This window comes from Leptopilina heterotoma, unplaced genomic scaffold (genome assembly GCF_015476425.1).
Source record: "Leptopilina heterotoma isolate Lh14 unplaced genomic scaffold, ASM1547642v1 Lhet_369, whole genome shotgun sequence".
In the NCBI taxonomy this organism is placed as follows: domain Eukaryota; kingdom Metazoa; phylum Arthropoda; class Insecta; order Hymenoptera; family Figitidae; genus Leptopilina; species Leptopilina heterotoma.
In genome coordinates this window covers 502,592-518,388 of record NW_025111048.1, presented here as the reverse complement: position 1 = coordinate 518,388, position 15,797 = coordinate 502,592, and the positions used below count along the sequence as shown (strand labels likewise).

The window sequence follows — 15,797 nt, the reverse complement described above, 5'->3', positions numbered from 1 at the left end:
TTTAAAAAAACATAAAAAGTCGATATGAAAAATCGATTAAAGAAATGAAAAGTGCTACCATCCGTTAAGAATTATTAAAACTTTGTGTTCAAAAGTGATTTTAGTAGAATTCACACTTACCGTCCTAAACCAACAAAGTTGACTTAATAATTCCCAAAGTTCTCACTATGTGGCGAAGGACTTAAAATGTTTTCAATGGTTTTCATTTTCAGTACCGTTACGTATATGGCATACAATTGCCAACGCTCTTAATGCAATTTACAACTATTTGAAAGTATATTCAGTAAAACACACCCAATAACATTTATATTGAACTGTGTAAAATTAAATTGTTTATTTTCACATTATAAATATTTTTAAATATTTAAAATTCTCAACCAAATTTAAAAATTATTATATTTACGTACTATATATGTGAAGTGTTATATTTTCTTCTACAAGTACATATTATACTTGTAGGCATCTGTGTAAATAACAAAAGTTTAAAAAAATTTAATTAATTTACAAATTTTTTTTTTTTTATATTAATAGTTTTACTAATAGAAATTAAAGGAAAAAATTGTACGAAAATATATTTTTCTACTTTCCCGAAAGTAATGTAAGTAAAATATGCGATTATTTTTATTTATTATTTTCTATATGTACTCTGATAATTCTATATAAACTTCAAAAGAGAATGAAAAATTTTGAATTTAAATTAAATAACGTTAGAATTTTTTATGGTGAATATAATTCGATGTTATATTATTGTGTAAAATGTAATCGGAAAATCGATGCAACAGGCTTCATCGTATACACACGGACGCCACATGCAGGAAAAAAAATAATACGTTCTGTCTTCTTTTGAACTTAATTTATTTTTTTAAAATATTTTTTTAAAATTATTACTTAACTATTTTAAAAAAACTCATTTTTTTCACGTAAGCGCTTAATTTTCCAAAAAGGCGGGAATAGAAGAAAGTGACGGGGTAAAACTGAATACGAAAAATGATTGACTTTTAGAAAAATTCACTCGAATACCCAAATTTTAATTTTCAATTTTTCTTTCATGAACTGTTAAGATTAAAAAACAAGCTTTAAAAAAAAATTGTCAACAAACACCACGTTATATATAAAATGCGCAAATAATTCGATTTTACCACAACGGGGCAAAGTAGTCTGTTAAAAATTTCAAAAATATTAGACATTTTTGAATTGGAATTTTTTTTTTATATTTTAAAACATTATGTATAGAAAATTATTCACAAGTAATCAACACGCCTACTGTAAATCTAATCTATTATTTATTATCTTCATAATTAGAGGGTTCTGATGCATATTTTAAAGATGCGTGATTCGAGATTTTTTATTTTTATTTATTTTCAAATCAAAGAATTTTTAATTATAACAAAATTGGTTCAAAAAAATAAAGTAAGGAGCGTTTTTATCCATGAGGAAGTTTTAATAGTTATAAATGAAAATTATTTTTGCTTCCTCGTGATTTTTTTTAACTATTATTTTAGAAAAGATTGTTTTATCATATATAAAAAAGGTAAATTAAATATTTTTCTATGCCTTTATTTTTCTTCTATAATTTAGAGAATTTTCGTTATTTTCTGTTTGCATAATATTTATATAAATAGGTACATCCAGCTTCTAAAGTTACTGCTAGTCAGATAAATCGAACACCCCTGGCGGCCAGTGGGAGTCGTCCCACGGTTCTCTTGTGCGTTATGATTACTAAATCTGAGTCACATAATAAGAATCAAGAACACATACTATGTTTAATATTTTTTTCTGTAAATTTTATGTATTCATTTTTTTTTTTTTTTTTTTTTTTTTTAATTCTATATAAAATTCAATAAAAAAAATAATGTAATCTTTTTTCATGTTAAGAATTTAAAAATGAAAAATAATTTACTTAGTAAAATATAGAGATTAAATTAAAATGTATTGCTTAAATTTAGTTTAATTTAATTTTTTTTAATTTCTATTAAAATTTCTCCATTTTTCAGTATTTGGTAAAAAAAAATGGAGCAAGTATTTCCAGGACAACATACAACAACAACGACAGTGACAACAACGTCATCACCAACGAGTATTAGATTTGATAAATCGTACCTTAGAACATTACCAGGAATGTTGAAAGCCGCTCAGGCGGTGAGTATATATATGAGAAAAAAAATAAAATATTCTGAAAAATAAATATTTTTAAATACTTTTTTTTCAATTTTTAATATTTTTTCTTCTAGAACTTTTATTTTTAAAAATGGTAATAATTTCATTAAAATATAACTAGCAACAATTCGCGCGCTTACGCGCGTGGCTGTCTATTGTCACTCACTTTTTAAAAAAATAAAATTATCAATCTTAAAAATAATAGAAAGTAAAAATTTTTTATTCTTTTTTTTTTTTTAAATAAAATATGAATTGGATTATATAGTTTTAATATTATTATAATTATAATAATCATATATTCTGACATATGGGGAATTTAGGAAAAAGTAAGGAATTTTTATCAAAAAGTACTGAAAAAATTAAATTTTTAGAATTCATATAAGAAAATTCAATTATTTTTATAAATAATAAAAATTTTACAGGAATTCAAATATTTACAAATTTTTTATACAAGTTTCATCTCATAATAATTCAATTACTTTCAGGATGTAATAAAACTCATCGCAGAATTTTAATTATTTTTAATACAATTTTAATCGAATTCTTTGAAAAATGAAACTATTCTAAAAATTTTTATTAAAATTCGTCACAAAAGAATTCTTTATAAGAATTAAATTTTTACAAACATTTAATTATTCAATAAATAATTTACTTTTGCATTTAAATAATTGAATTTTGATATTCGTAAATAAAGTTAAGAGAACATTTTTTTCAATAAAATTTTTTTCTTTAATTTTAATTAGTTTTTAATTTTAATTTTAATTTTCAATTTAGATTTTGGATTTATTGGGATTCATTTGCATTTCGGTGGCAGCCGGAAGTTACAGTAGTCGAGGAAATTATTTTAATACAGTGGCCATGATTGGATTTTGGATTACTTGCACCTTACTGGCCCTTTATGTATTTCATGTGGTGGAAAAATTCAATAGAATTCCCTGGTTAAAAATTGTTAGTATTGTCTTTATTTATTTATTTATTTTTTTTTTTTAGTTTTCGAAATTTTTGATAGAAAATAAATTTAATTTTATTGCAGGAAATGTACTTTTGCGGTGCATTGAGTATTTTTTACTTTGCTGCTGCATGCGTTGCTGCTACTAGCGTTAGTATTGATCCAGGCTATGGAGCTGGTGCGGTAAGAGAAATTTTCATTTTTAATTTAAAATCGACGTTAAATATATTTAATATTTATTATTTTTTTTTTACCTCTTGGAAATTTTTTTCCAGTTTTTCGGCTTCTGCGCAACTGCTGCGTATGTTTACGACGCGTGGATTAAATTCAATGGAGTGAGAAGTGGAGCTTGTGCTCAGGGACAACATCCATCTTCGAAGCCTATTTCAACAGTAACAAGTCCAGCTTACTAATTGTAAAATTTTTCTCCTAAAGAAAATTCTACTTTAAAAGGCACAGAATTTACAGTTTAAGAATTTTTTTTTTTTTTTTTTTTTTCAAAAATAATATAATGCACTTGATAAATTACTTAATTAATAACTTAAGTGTCATGTTTGCGACACATTAAACGCTACGCATAAATTTTTATTTTTATTTTGATTTTCTACCTCTACGTAAGAATTATAACATTCGAATCTCGATCGATAAGACTGTATTAATGGTTTCTCACCAATCGAGCGCGTCAGACGAAGTATTAAATATTGAGCCGGTTGCTCAGTTTAACAAAGTTTCACCAATCAAGATTCAAGTGTAAATATACTATATTCTAATCACATTTAAAAAAAAAATATTTCTGCTGTAAAATAATTTCAATTTTTAATCTATTTATAGATTTTCTTATTCATGTTAGATTTGAACAAGAAAGAATCGGACGACACAATATGGCCTTGTACCAAAAATGCAGTACTAACAGAAAACTTATTTACTTTCACTGCCATCCGATTCTTCAGTGAAAACGAAAAATATAATATTCAATAAAATAAATTATTTTTCAATCATAACAAGTCATACGAAATCTATTAATTTTTTTTTAATAATTTTGTTGTAAATTTTGAATTTCTAAATATTGAAAATCATTAAGAAAAAAGACTGACAACTATATATCGATAATGATGTTCTAGTCTTGATGAAAGAAAAACGAAAAGAAAAAATTACGAAACAAATGAAAGGACCAATAAAAATATTTATTATTTTTCTACAATACCGCATGTATGTATGTTTTTTTTTTTTTTTTTGAAAAAAGAAATTAAAAACAACTGTTTGAAAACCAATGAAAATAAAAGTTTAATATTATCCCCTCACAGCACCGGGATATTCAGGATATCCCAGAGACGTCCTGGGGATATCGATTTGTTTTCGGAAGTTTGGATATCCCTGGATTATCCTCTGGATATCCATGGACGTCCCTAGGATATCCCAGAGATATCCAAACTTCCGAAAACAAATCGATATCCCCAGGACGTCTCTGGGATATCCTGAATATCCCGGTGCTGTGAGGGTCGTCTCAATTATCGCTACATAAAAGGTGAAAAAGAAAAAAACACAAAATTAAGTTTTTTCTTTGTCAGACACTTTATGATTAACAAAATTTTGTAAATATTAGTTATTAAGAATTTTTTTTTTTTAGTTGGTTTTTGCAAAATATTCGAACAATTTAATTCTTTTTACAAATCGAGAAAAAATAAAAAACCATAAAAGAATCTCCAAATTCAAAAATTGAAAAATTAGGTCGATGAATATTGTAAAATTAGGATAGAACAGGATTTCTTTAGTTACTAATTAACAATAATAAATTATTTAAACAATTAAACAGTGCAGCATAACATTAGGATAGGATCCGTTCTAGCGAAAGTTCAATATTCAAAGTCTGAAAAAGCCATATCGCAAATCAACGAAAAATGAAAGATTTCTTCAGCTTATAATGACTACATGTTACAGATTACATTTGCAAAACTCAATCTTATAGTTCAACTAATCTGTCATTTAAGATAATATACTAATTTAAATATTTTATTCAATATATAACTAGTTAGAAATATTTTTGAAAATCTTTAAATTCTACGTACATAAATTACAATAACCTATTTTTTCAATGTATTTTAAGAAATTTATTTTTCTAATTAGTTTTAAATGTTGTGACTCAAATATTATTGTTTCCAAGGACCAAGAGATACAAATCAAAGAAGAGAAAGAAAATAATATATCTAAATAGTAATTTAAAAAAAAAACTATTAACTAAATTCATTTGGATTTCTGTTTCTTTTGAAAAATAATATCTCACATCTCAAATATTAGTCTTTAACAGTTTTCTGTTAAAATAATAAATAAAATATTGAATGTTAATAAGGTTGGAATATTTTCTAGATACAAAAAAATGAAAATAATTTGCGAATTTAGCAAGAAGTTTTCTTTCATAAAATTAATGTTATGGATGTAATATGCTTGTTTGTAAACTTGTAAAATATAACAAATATATATTCACGAATTATATTTACTTTACTTTTTAAAAATCTTAATTAACATTTATAATCCAAAGAAAATAATATATCCTTAAAATATGATGAGAAGTCTTTTTAAATGAAAAAACAACATTTAAGATAAAAACTTTTGCCTTTATTTAAATTCATATTAATACACAATCAATTTTATTCCTTTAATGAGAACGAACAGATTAATTTATTCAAAATATATGTACATACCCTTTAAATGAAATTAATACAATTATTTATAATTTACAATTTTACTTCAGATTAGAGGAAGTTTTGTAATTCTTTAAATTAATTTTTAATGTTATAAAGTAACAGATTCCTTTGGAAACAAAAATATACTTTAACAAATTTCTCCTTAACTTTTTATAATATGAGAAACTATTTTTCATAAATGAAAAACCTAATGTAGTACAAAACGAATAAAAAATAATTTAAAAACTTCCTACAAGGGAAAGTAAATTTTATTTCTCATTATAAGGAAAATGTCAAATCATAATCGATCAAAAAGATTAATTCTATAAACTTTTTTTCTGAAAGTATCAATTAAAATTAACATTTTAGAAATTTCTTCTTCAACAATATTAGAAAAATGGATCATAAGCTGTTTAAAAAACTTTTCTGAATAATCAGTTAATCCTACCTCTGGGAAAATCGACAAAAATTGCACAACTTTTATTCTTCTGAACCATTCACTAGCAATAATCTTTTCATTTAATGTATTTTTAATTTTCTTAAGAGTTTCTATACTTTCGTAAATATTATAGTCATTTATTAGTGAATTAGTTAGTAAAGCTTTAATGTTGTACAAAGAGTTTTTATTGCCAATTACTGTATTTCTATGTTGAAAATCGGTCAAATTATTGAATGAAAATATATATTTTTCGAATATATCAGACAATGATTTTTTTAATTTATAAAAGTCTTTCAATGACGTTAATTTGCTTTTGGTTTGCTGTAGACAAAACAATGAATTATCTGAGATACTTGGAGAAATATTTTGAAGAACGTCTTTCTGTAAGCTACTGGCACTATTAATTGCATCAAAAATATGAAAATCTATTTCAGAAGCAGTGAAATTAATACTCTTTGCTGTTTTGAACAATCCAATACGATTACTATGTTCAATTAAATAATTTGTGAATCGTATTGTAGTATTAAAATATGTTTCATCTAATTTACGAACTCTTTCTTTTAAAGTGTATTCAATCAATTCAATATCAACTGGATAACCATTAACTTCAAGCGGGACTTTTGAGAATATTACTGATATGCTTGGAAAAAAGTCTGTAAGCTTATTACCAAAAAATTTTTCCATATCAAGTAAAAGTCTTGAAAATGGTTTAATACTGTCATGTAGAATGTCGCCAAAATTAATAACTAAAACAAATTTTAAAGATTCGACATTCTTTACCAGATGATAGAGATAAATGGAATTAGCGATGTCTTGCGATGCTCCTCTATTATCTTGAAATCCAGGTGAATCAAAAATGCTTAAACCAGACAATTTGTTTGTTCGCCATTTTGTGGGAATTTTAGTTTTTGATGTTGGTCCGGCACCAATTTCAGGTCCTTTGGAATTGTTTCTTTTAATAATTTTAAATTCACCATATGGCGAATATTTCACACCCTCTAATGGATTGCCTATTATGTAATTAATTAAAGTACTTTTTCCTGCTCTTGCCGTTCCCAGGCAAATTACTGCATTTTCATTCAAAGCTTCCTTTTTCATATCTTTCTCTGCAACATTAAATGTTTCTTCTAATTCTTGCAGTTGAATATCAGTTAATGCACAATTTTCACTACGTATTAGTGAAATTAGTAAAAAGATTATGGCATTTCTTAGCATGATGGATTTTTTTGATAATATTTTTTCAAAGAGAATGCAACAAATGTGTTTTGAATTAATTCCTGATGATATCCTTTGTTCTAAAAGTGTAAAAAAAAAAATTAATAAATAATAGAAATACTGTATAACTGTTGTTTTAAAATTATTAGTCTCATCACACATGATGTTCTGGTTTATATTTTGTGAACTATGATATAAATGAAGGGATTCATCACAACAAAGAATTTGCCAATATGAATATGAAAATTCAAAATCGACTGCATTTGCTTGAAACCAGACACTCGGAGTTTCAAGCGAATTCAGTAGATTTTGAATTTTCATGTTCGCCATATTGGATCCGCCATTTTGAATTTATTAAAACTAATCGCAGATTCGTATTCAACGAGCCCAAAAGCCCCGAGTACCTAGTTTCAAGTAAATTCAGTCAATTTTTAATTTTCATATCCGCCATATTGGATCCGCCATTTTGAATTTATTAAAACTAATCGCAGATTCGTATTCAACGAGCCCAAAAGCCCCGAGTACCTAGTTTCAAGTAAATTGAATAAGAAGAAAAGTGTGTGACTGAAAGGGTTAATAGTATCGTTTAATAGATATAAATGAATATTTAATAGGATGAGATGAAAGAATATAATTGAATTATCATTAAAGTAATAAATACTTACTTTCTTGATGTTTAATTTATTTGCGTTATAAAAAAAAACTGGTGCAATCAGATAAATTTACACATTTAGCATATATTTAAAATTTTATGCAACGTGGCAAAAGATGTACGTGGCTTCTTCAAATATTTAGAAATTATGCAATTTTCTTCATTTTGTGTATCTATTGTTTAATATTTAAAATATCACTAAATTTAATGTTTAGACAACCAATTGTCATGTTACAGGTGTATCGAATGAAAACACAGGAATTTCTTGTGATAGTGAAATAACAAAATTTTTATTGTTACAGAATCGATACATTAATTCTATACTTAATAATTACAATGAAATCAAATCAATATTAAATATTATAATATATTATCATAAAAATAAGAAAATATATTAGGCTTTCATTTTCGATTGAAGGACTACTTTCCTATTTATCCCATACTAGGTTTATTGCTATCATCAAACAAATCTTTAAGCCAATACAAAATTATATGCCATGTATTATTATCTTTTTCTAATTTTTTCGAATATTCCATGATCTTCTTCTTCTCTTGAATTAATGATTGGAAATTTGAAATTTCAGAAATAGATGCTTTAATCTTTTCTCGCATAGACATTATAATCATTTTCATAATCAAATTGAATTCTTCATTTTCATTTAATGTTAATAAATTAGAAGCGAATATATTAAATTCAATTTTTTTTATTGTATCACTTTCCTCAATTTTTTCCATCAGATTAACTTCAACGGTTTGTAAAAGTTCCAAATTTTTAAATATATCATTTTCATCTATTCTAGAACTATTTAGTAGAACATAAATATTAGTTAAGTTCTTTATCATAGTTTCTGTTGTATTCTTATCGCCATTCTTGGTTAAATTGATAAAGATAGTAATTTTTTCCACCAATTTAATCTGCAATGAGGTCCATAATTCATAAAGTTTCTGAAATGATGTATGTCCATTTATGTATTGTAAAAAGCAATATTTCGTTGTATCAGAAATACTTTGACCCACATTCTGAACAGAATTTCCCTGTACGTTTTCAGAGTTTATAATAGATTGAAAAATATTTAAACCAAACTCGTAACCAATATTACTGGTTGTATTTGCTAATCTAAAAATTGCAATACGATCTCTACACCGTAATAAAAAATCAACAAATTTTTTTAAAACATTTGACAATATTTCCCTAATTATTACAACTTTTGCATTCAACATTCTTTGGATCACTGTGATATTAACTTCGTTATTATACAGTTTGAAGGGTACTTTGGAAAAAATTACTGTTATACGTGAAAAAAAATGTTTAAACTTATCACCAAAAAACTGTTCAAGAATATTTAAATCTCTTAAAAGTGGTGTATTACTGTCATGATGAATGTCACCAAAATTGATGATTAAAATAAATTTTGGTAAATTAACATTTTTCATTAAATTATAGAAATACATGGAATTAGTGATTTCCTGTATTATTCCTCTGTTGTCTTCAAATCCGGGAGTATCCCAGATAGTTAAATTGGGCAATTTAATTGATGTCCATTTTGTGGGAATTTTAGTTTTTGATGTTGGTCCAATACCAATTTCCGGTCCACTGGATTCATTGTCTGCTTTGATTATTTTAAATTCACCAAATCGCGAAAATCGTACACTCCTTAATTTATTGCCTATTAAATAATTAATAAATGTACTTTTACCAGCTCTTGAAGTGCCTATGCAAATTAATGATTCTCCATGTATAGCACTCTTTTTCATATAATCCGTCGCTGTATTAAAAGAATTTTCCAATGTTGAAATGTCACTACCATTTAGTAGACATTTTTCACTTTTCATCAATGGAATTAGTAAGAGGATGATTGCAATTCTGATCATGATTACTCAATGATTTATAGACTCTTGAAAAGAATGACGTATTAATGTTTGAGGAACCTAATCCAAACCTAAAAATTACGAATAATTGTGATATAAATAAAATACTCTAAATGCACTAATTGAAATTATATTGATATATGGAATTTTTTAAATAGTAAGTAATTAAGTGATAATTACAGCTTTGGTATCCAATAAACAGAAATAAGAGTCAAAATATTTGCTTGAGACTTTATTCAGCAAATTTAATTTTTAAACTATCACTACGTTTTAAATTTACTTAAACAGTAAAAAACAGGTGCACTAAATTTAGATAAAATGAAAAATATATATATTTTTATTACATTTTCAGTTTTGATAACAAAAATACAAAAATTTATTTTACGTATCTGTTGGAATTTTAATGAATAAAAATTTACTGAAAATATTTTTTTCAAATTATTCAAAATAAGAAAATAATTATATTTGTCGTGTTCCGAAAATTTGTCCAACAAACTTGCTGAATATTTACATTGCAAACTTGTAATAAGAATTGTAACTATATCCCTGGTAAAAATTTCGGACTAATTCCGAATATATATTTTAAGAAATTCTTTGGATTTTTTTTTAGACATTTTCAAGCAGAGATATCGTGTCAACCAATATTTTTCTGAAGTATTACATATACAATAGTTTTACAACTGTAGAAGAACAAAAAAGCGTCATATAAATTATTTAAATATTTCCTACATAAAAATAGTTATTAACATAATTTTTATATTTGGATAAATTTTATTCTAATATTTATATTCATGAATTTTTTTAATAGTATCATATATTATATACAAGAGTTAATAATTATATTTATGAATACTCTTTTAATCAATTATCGGAAGACTAATAAATGAAAATTTTTTTAATTAGTTGTGCAACGTTTCGGTGTCTATAGGTTTGACATCATCATAAGGCCACTTTATTAAACAATGAAATATTTTTTAACAATTATTAATTTTCAAATAAAATTAAATTAAAATTATTAAAAAATCAAAATAACAACAAAATTTTCCTTTAACTTTAACAAAATCAGATAGAAAAATTTTGATAATTCAAAGAAAAATATATATACTTTGCAGTCTTAATTGTAATATCTCTATACAATCATATTCATAAGCAAAACGGAAAGGAGTTGGGAATTTATTTTAAAGAAAGTACATCAGAATACAGATAAGAACATTTATTTATTCATTTCCTTTTTTTCATACAGTTCAAATTTGTGAAAAAATTTTCAGAATGTATGTATTTTGTGTTGTCCTATAATAATGCTAGAAAACTAAAAGAAAATTAAAATAAATTTTATTTATTGATCTACTCATTTAAGACAGGAATCTTAAGTCTTAACTTATGACAATATCAATATTTCGAGTGAAAAGATCTAATTTTTGGAGTAGCTATCTGTTAACTATTGACGAATAAATGGATTTGAGAACAGAAAATACAAGCGTACCAAACAATTCAAACGTCAATATAAATTTGAGTTTTGATTTACTTTGAGTTTTAACTGACTTCATAGAGTCATTAATATTTAGATCGTTAATTAACATTGACGTATGTATAATCTCACCTTCAATTGTTGTTTGTAAAGATTTTATAAGATCTGTAATAGAGTCATTAAAGATTTTAAATATATTTGAATTTAATAACTGAGAAATAAATTTTATTATTTTAATTTGACACAACAATTGTCTTTCCTTAATTATTTCCCTCATTCTGATATCAATTATTTCGATGGTTTCAATATTTTTATATATGTTTTCATTTATCATTCTTTTATTTATCAAAGTTTTAATATCAGTTAAGTTTTTTCGAATGGCATGTAATGCAGTCATATTTTTATTCTTAACCAATTCGCCACAGTTACTTGTTTTATTATAGATTATATTCAATAAATAATTATTTAATTTCAAAATGTTTAAACGTTTTATGAACCGATCTTCGATAGACTGCAGGCAAAGCAATGATTGATCTGAAACACTGGAACCTATATTTTGAAAATTTTTTCTCGGTATGCCTTTGGACTTTTTAATAGCCGAAAAAATGTTCAACTCAATATCGGATGTAATAATCCCAGCTTTATTTGAGGACCTGAATAGTCCAATACGATCGTTATTTGTTACTATGTTTCTTAAAAACTTTATGAAAATTGGGCTGTAATTTAATTTAGTTATAGAAGACAATTTATCATTCAATGTGTAGTTTATGTATTCAATATTGACTGGAACATCATTAATCATGTAAGGTACTTTTGATAAAATAAATGTTATGCTTGGAAAAAAGTCTTCAAATGTGTCATCAAAAAATTTTAGAAGATTATTTAATAGATTTGAAAGTGAAGTTAAACTAGACTTATTAATGTCGTGAAAGTCAGTAACTAAAACAAATCTTATGGATTTGATATTTTTCATTAATTGATACATATAAAAGGAATTAGTGGTTTCCTGTATTGTACCTCTAGTGTCATCAAATCCAGGTGAATCCCATATCTTTAAACCAGGCAATAATGATGAATTCCATTCTGTGGGTATTGTAGTCTTTGAATTTGGTCCAGCACCAATTTCTGGGCCTCTAGTTATATTGTCTGCTTTAATGATTTTATAATCACCGTAATTCGATTTGGATATACTTAATAATGGATTGCCCATTAAGTAATTAATTAATGTACTTTTTCCAGCTCTGGTGGTACCCACGCAAATTATCGCATCCTCATTTAATGATTTCTTTTCCATATCATACACTGCTGATATTAAAGATTCTTCTAATTTTACTACATCAGCGTTAGTAAGAACACAAGTTTCACTATAATTGATCAGTGAAATTAACGCAAAGATAATTACAATTTTCAACATGATTGTCCAATCATTACACATTTTTAATAGAATAGTCTACTTTTCTAGTTGGAGTATCTTCCTGAGAATATTCTATAATCTAAAAACATAAATTTAATAAAAATTTAAAAGATTTTGTACCTAAAAGCAAAAATATATAATACTTTAACTTTTTTAAAAATAAATTTTAGATTCTTTTGTTTTGAAAATATTAAAATTCGGATAGTTCCATTTGTAACTGTCCGGGGTGACAGCAATAAACATCATAGTATATCATAAAACATCAGTGTAATATTATTAATATATCCTAGAGAGCGTTGACTATTTACATTATCATTTAAAATAATATTGTGAAGGGGACCGACAGATTAGCTCGGTTGGATAAATGCCTCGCTCGGCGGACGTTGTAGGACCAAGGGTAATTGGTTCGCGCCCGTTAGACTGAAATTTTTCCGGCACGTGAGATAATCTGAGCGGAATGTTTAACGTCGAGGTATAATGATGTCCACTGTCGATTATTATTGTCCGGTACACACCATTAAAATTTTGACTGTCAATAAACCGGTTGTACTCGGAGAGATTTTCTACAGTTTCCCTCTCTATTGGCGAGAAAACCCATTAGACGGGTGGTCCAGGCAAATGCAAGTACTCCTAATTTTCAAGTCGTTCTGTAGGCGCAAACATTTATTTAGGGAAAGTTTAAAACGTAGGACATTTAGAGGTACAGAGAAGTCTGGGGAATTTCTTAAGATATTCATAAGATGCCCAGAAAAATAACTTAAAGGCATCCGTAGGAAATCATAAGTAATCTTTCACTTATTCATACGATATATTTTAAGCAAAAAAATAAAGTAATTCTAAAAATTAAAATACTGTCATAAATTGAATAATTTAATGAAATATCTCTAGGATATCTAAAATATATTCAGAATATTAGTAAACAAAAAAAATTTGAAATTTTTTTATATTGACCCTGAGTTAATATAATCAATTTATCAACTATCTGCCTTAAATGAAGTTCTTGAGGAGATAGGTACATATTCGAATTTTAATTAATCCCAGATATATCTTTAGGATGTTCAATTTTTTTCGAGGTCCTAGAGATACTCTTAGGACATTCTAGAGATAATCTTAGTATATCTTTAGGATTTTCTGGAGATGTCCTCAATATATTTTGAGACAATACACATTTAAGACAATATATACAGATATCCTGAAAATATCTAAAAAATATCATACAAAACTAATATTAGTAAAACTAATATTAGTTGCAACCTGATATTATATACAAATTTTCCATCAAACAATATGGTAGAAGCGTTTACTCATTTCAAATAGATATACAAATCGAAAGGACGGCATATAAGCACTTACCTGTGTATTCCTATTTTAAATATTTTTCTCGAAAATATCACGAAGGTTGCCAAACAAATACACAAGTTACAGTCGGAAAGAATGAATATAGAGCTTTAAAATATGGTTATTGGGTAAAAATGACTTGTGTAGATTACAAAGTAATTTGCTAAAATTTATTCCATTGTGTAACGTGGCAGAAAACTATCTTCCATTTTAAAATATTGCACTATTTTCTAATCTTTTCTTTTACTAGTATATCATATTGTGCATTTAAGTTATTACATAATTTGTTAATGCTGCTAAACAATAAAAAAAAACTGGTGCACCGAGTATAGATATAGTGAAAAACGTTATTTTTAATAAAAACAAATGTTTTATAGGAACAATCAAAGCTTCTTTTAATGCATAGATAAAGTATTTTCATGGAAAATTCCTACGTCCAAAGGATCTTAGGATTAACACATATTTTGTTTAAAAACCAACCAAGAATGACGCAACGAAAGACGATGAAAAATAGTCCATTAAACCATTTGAAAGTCTTATTAATTTTTATGTATTATGTTCTGACATTATATGTTAAAATAAATTTTGTAATATGAAATGCCAAATCTGATTTTTATTTTCTTTAAAACCCCTGAAATAAATGGAGTCTAAAAATAATTTAATTATTAAACTAAACGAAGCTCAAGCACTTTTAAATGTAGAATAACGATTCCGCAAAATTAAATGAGGTTCTTCAGACCTTGGCAACTTGGTGTCTTCCCAAATTAAAAAATGAGGACCATCTTAAAAATTCCAATCAATTTATTTAAATAATTATTATTGTCTTGTTTGTAACAAGCTGATGGTTAAATTAATTTTTCTGGTTTGTGACAGCGCCGAGTGAATATAAAAATTAAAAAGGTTTTATAAATTTAATAAGTTATTTTCATGATTTTCGTGTTAAAGCAACTTGGAATTTTTTGGTACCAGTTATAAAGAAAGTTATTGTTTATCGATGTTATTGCTATCGATGGAACAGTTAAACTTTTAGTTCGAAAAGCGAGTCTTCAAAGAGAATTATTTATAATAGTTCTAATACATAATCTTTTCATGCATAATGTAATTTTTAAAAATGTTAATGTCAACAAATACTAAATAAATATTAATCATTAATAAATTTTCTCATTTCATATAATAATTTAAATCTATTTATATAAATTAATTAAACGAACATTCGAATTAAGTATAATGCAAGAATAAACACTTGCAAATAAACTTCAATTCGATTAGAAACTTTATCAATATAGCCTCAAATTAAAATTTTATTTTGCTTTATCTAGTCAGATAGAAAATATGTTTATGTCTTAATTCCCGTGATAATTGTGTAAAAATGCAGAAAATGTTGTGTTTGAGAAATAGGATTAAAGAAAATTTTAAAAATTATTTTATTTATATTGAGAACACTTTTAGTTTATTAAATTATAAGAAGAACAGGCTACATACATCTAAATAATGTTTACAAATATTAAATGTTACGAAAGTTCACAATTATTAAATTTATTAGTAGAAAATTGTTTCTCGTCAGGGACAAGAAAGTATCACGCTTAAAACTTTATAAATGTTAAGAAAAATTACA

General features: G+C 25.5%; 3 protein-coding genes across 3 annotated transcripts; 1 reads left to right on the top strand and 2 right to left on the bottom strand.

The window, feature by feature from the left end:
• Positions 1-205: 205 nt before the first annotated feature.
• On the top strand, positions 206-3,601 carry LOC122505748 (CKLF-like MARVEL transmembrane domain-containing protein 8). The gene is made up of 5 exons (XM_043617557.1): positions 206-598; positions 1,995-2,139; positions 2,932-3,105; positions 3,191-3,289; positions 3,382-3,601. Exons 2-5 carry the CDS (start codon positions 2,011-2,013, stop codon positions 3,517-3,519), a joined length of 540 nt encoding a protein of 179 aa, XP_043473492.1. The 5' UTR covers positions 206-598; positions 1,995-2,010; the 3' UTR covers positions 3,520-3,601.
• A 4,505-nt stretch (positions 3,602-8,106) lies between these two features.
• Positions 8,107-10,279, bottom strand: LOC122505769. Its single transcript, XM_043617588.1, has 2 exons — positions 10,143-10,279; positions 8,107-10,033 (listed from the first exon to the last, which is right to left on the bottom strand). Exon 2 carries the CDS (start codon positions 9,963-9,965, stop codon positions 8,526-8,528), a length of 1,440 nt encoding a protein of 479 aa, XP_043473523.1. The 5' UTR covers positions 9,966-10,033; positions 10,143-10,279; the 3' UTR covers positions 8,107-8,525.
• An 883-nt stretch (positions 10,280-11,162) lies between these two features.
• Positions 11,163-14,705, bottom strand: LOC122505768. The gene is made up of 2 exons (XM_043617587.1): positions 14,198-14,705; positions 11,163-12,923 (listed from the first exon to the last, which is right to left on the bottom strand). The coding sequence occupies exon 2, from the start codon at positions 12,863-12,865 to the stop codon at positions 11,390-11,392; it is 1,476 nt and encodes a 491-aa protein (XP_043473522.1). The 5' UTR covers positions 12,866-12,923; positions 14,198-14,705; the 3' UTR covers positions 11,163-11,389.
• Between the last annotated feature and the right edge of the window lie 1,092 nt (positions 14,706-15,797).

Excerpts from the sequence above, each read along its gene's own strand:
- LOC122505748 (XM_043617557.1), top strand. The coding sequence starts at position 2,011 with ATGGAGCAAGTATTTCCAGGACAACATACAACAACAACGACAGTGACA. Across the intron at positions 3,106-3,190 it reads GAATTCCCTGGTTAAAAATT|GAAATGTACTTTTGCGGTGC; the intron begins GTTAGTATTGTC and ends ATTTTATTGCAG. Across the intron at positions 3,290-3,381 it reads CAGGCTATGGAGCTGGTGCG|TTTTTCGGCTTCTGCGCAAC; the intron begins GTAAGAGAAATT and ends ATTTTTTTCCAG.
- LOC122505769 (XM_043617588.1), bottom strand. The coding sequence starts at position 9,965 with ATGATCAGAATTGCAATCATCCTCTTACTAATTCCATTGATGAAAAGT.
- LOC122505768 (XM_043617587.1), bottom strand. The coding sequence starts at position 12,865 with ATGTGTAATGATTGGACAATCATGTTGAAAATTGTAATTATCTTTGCG.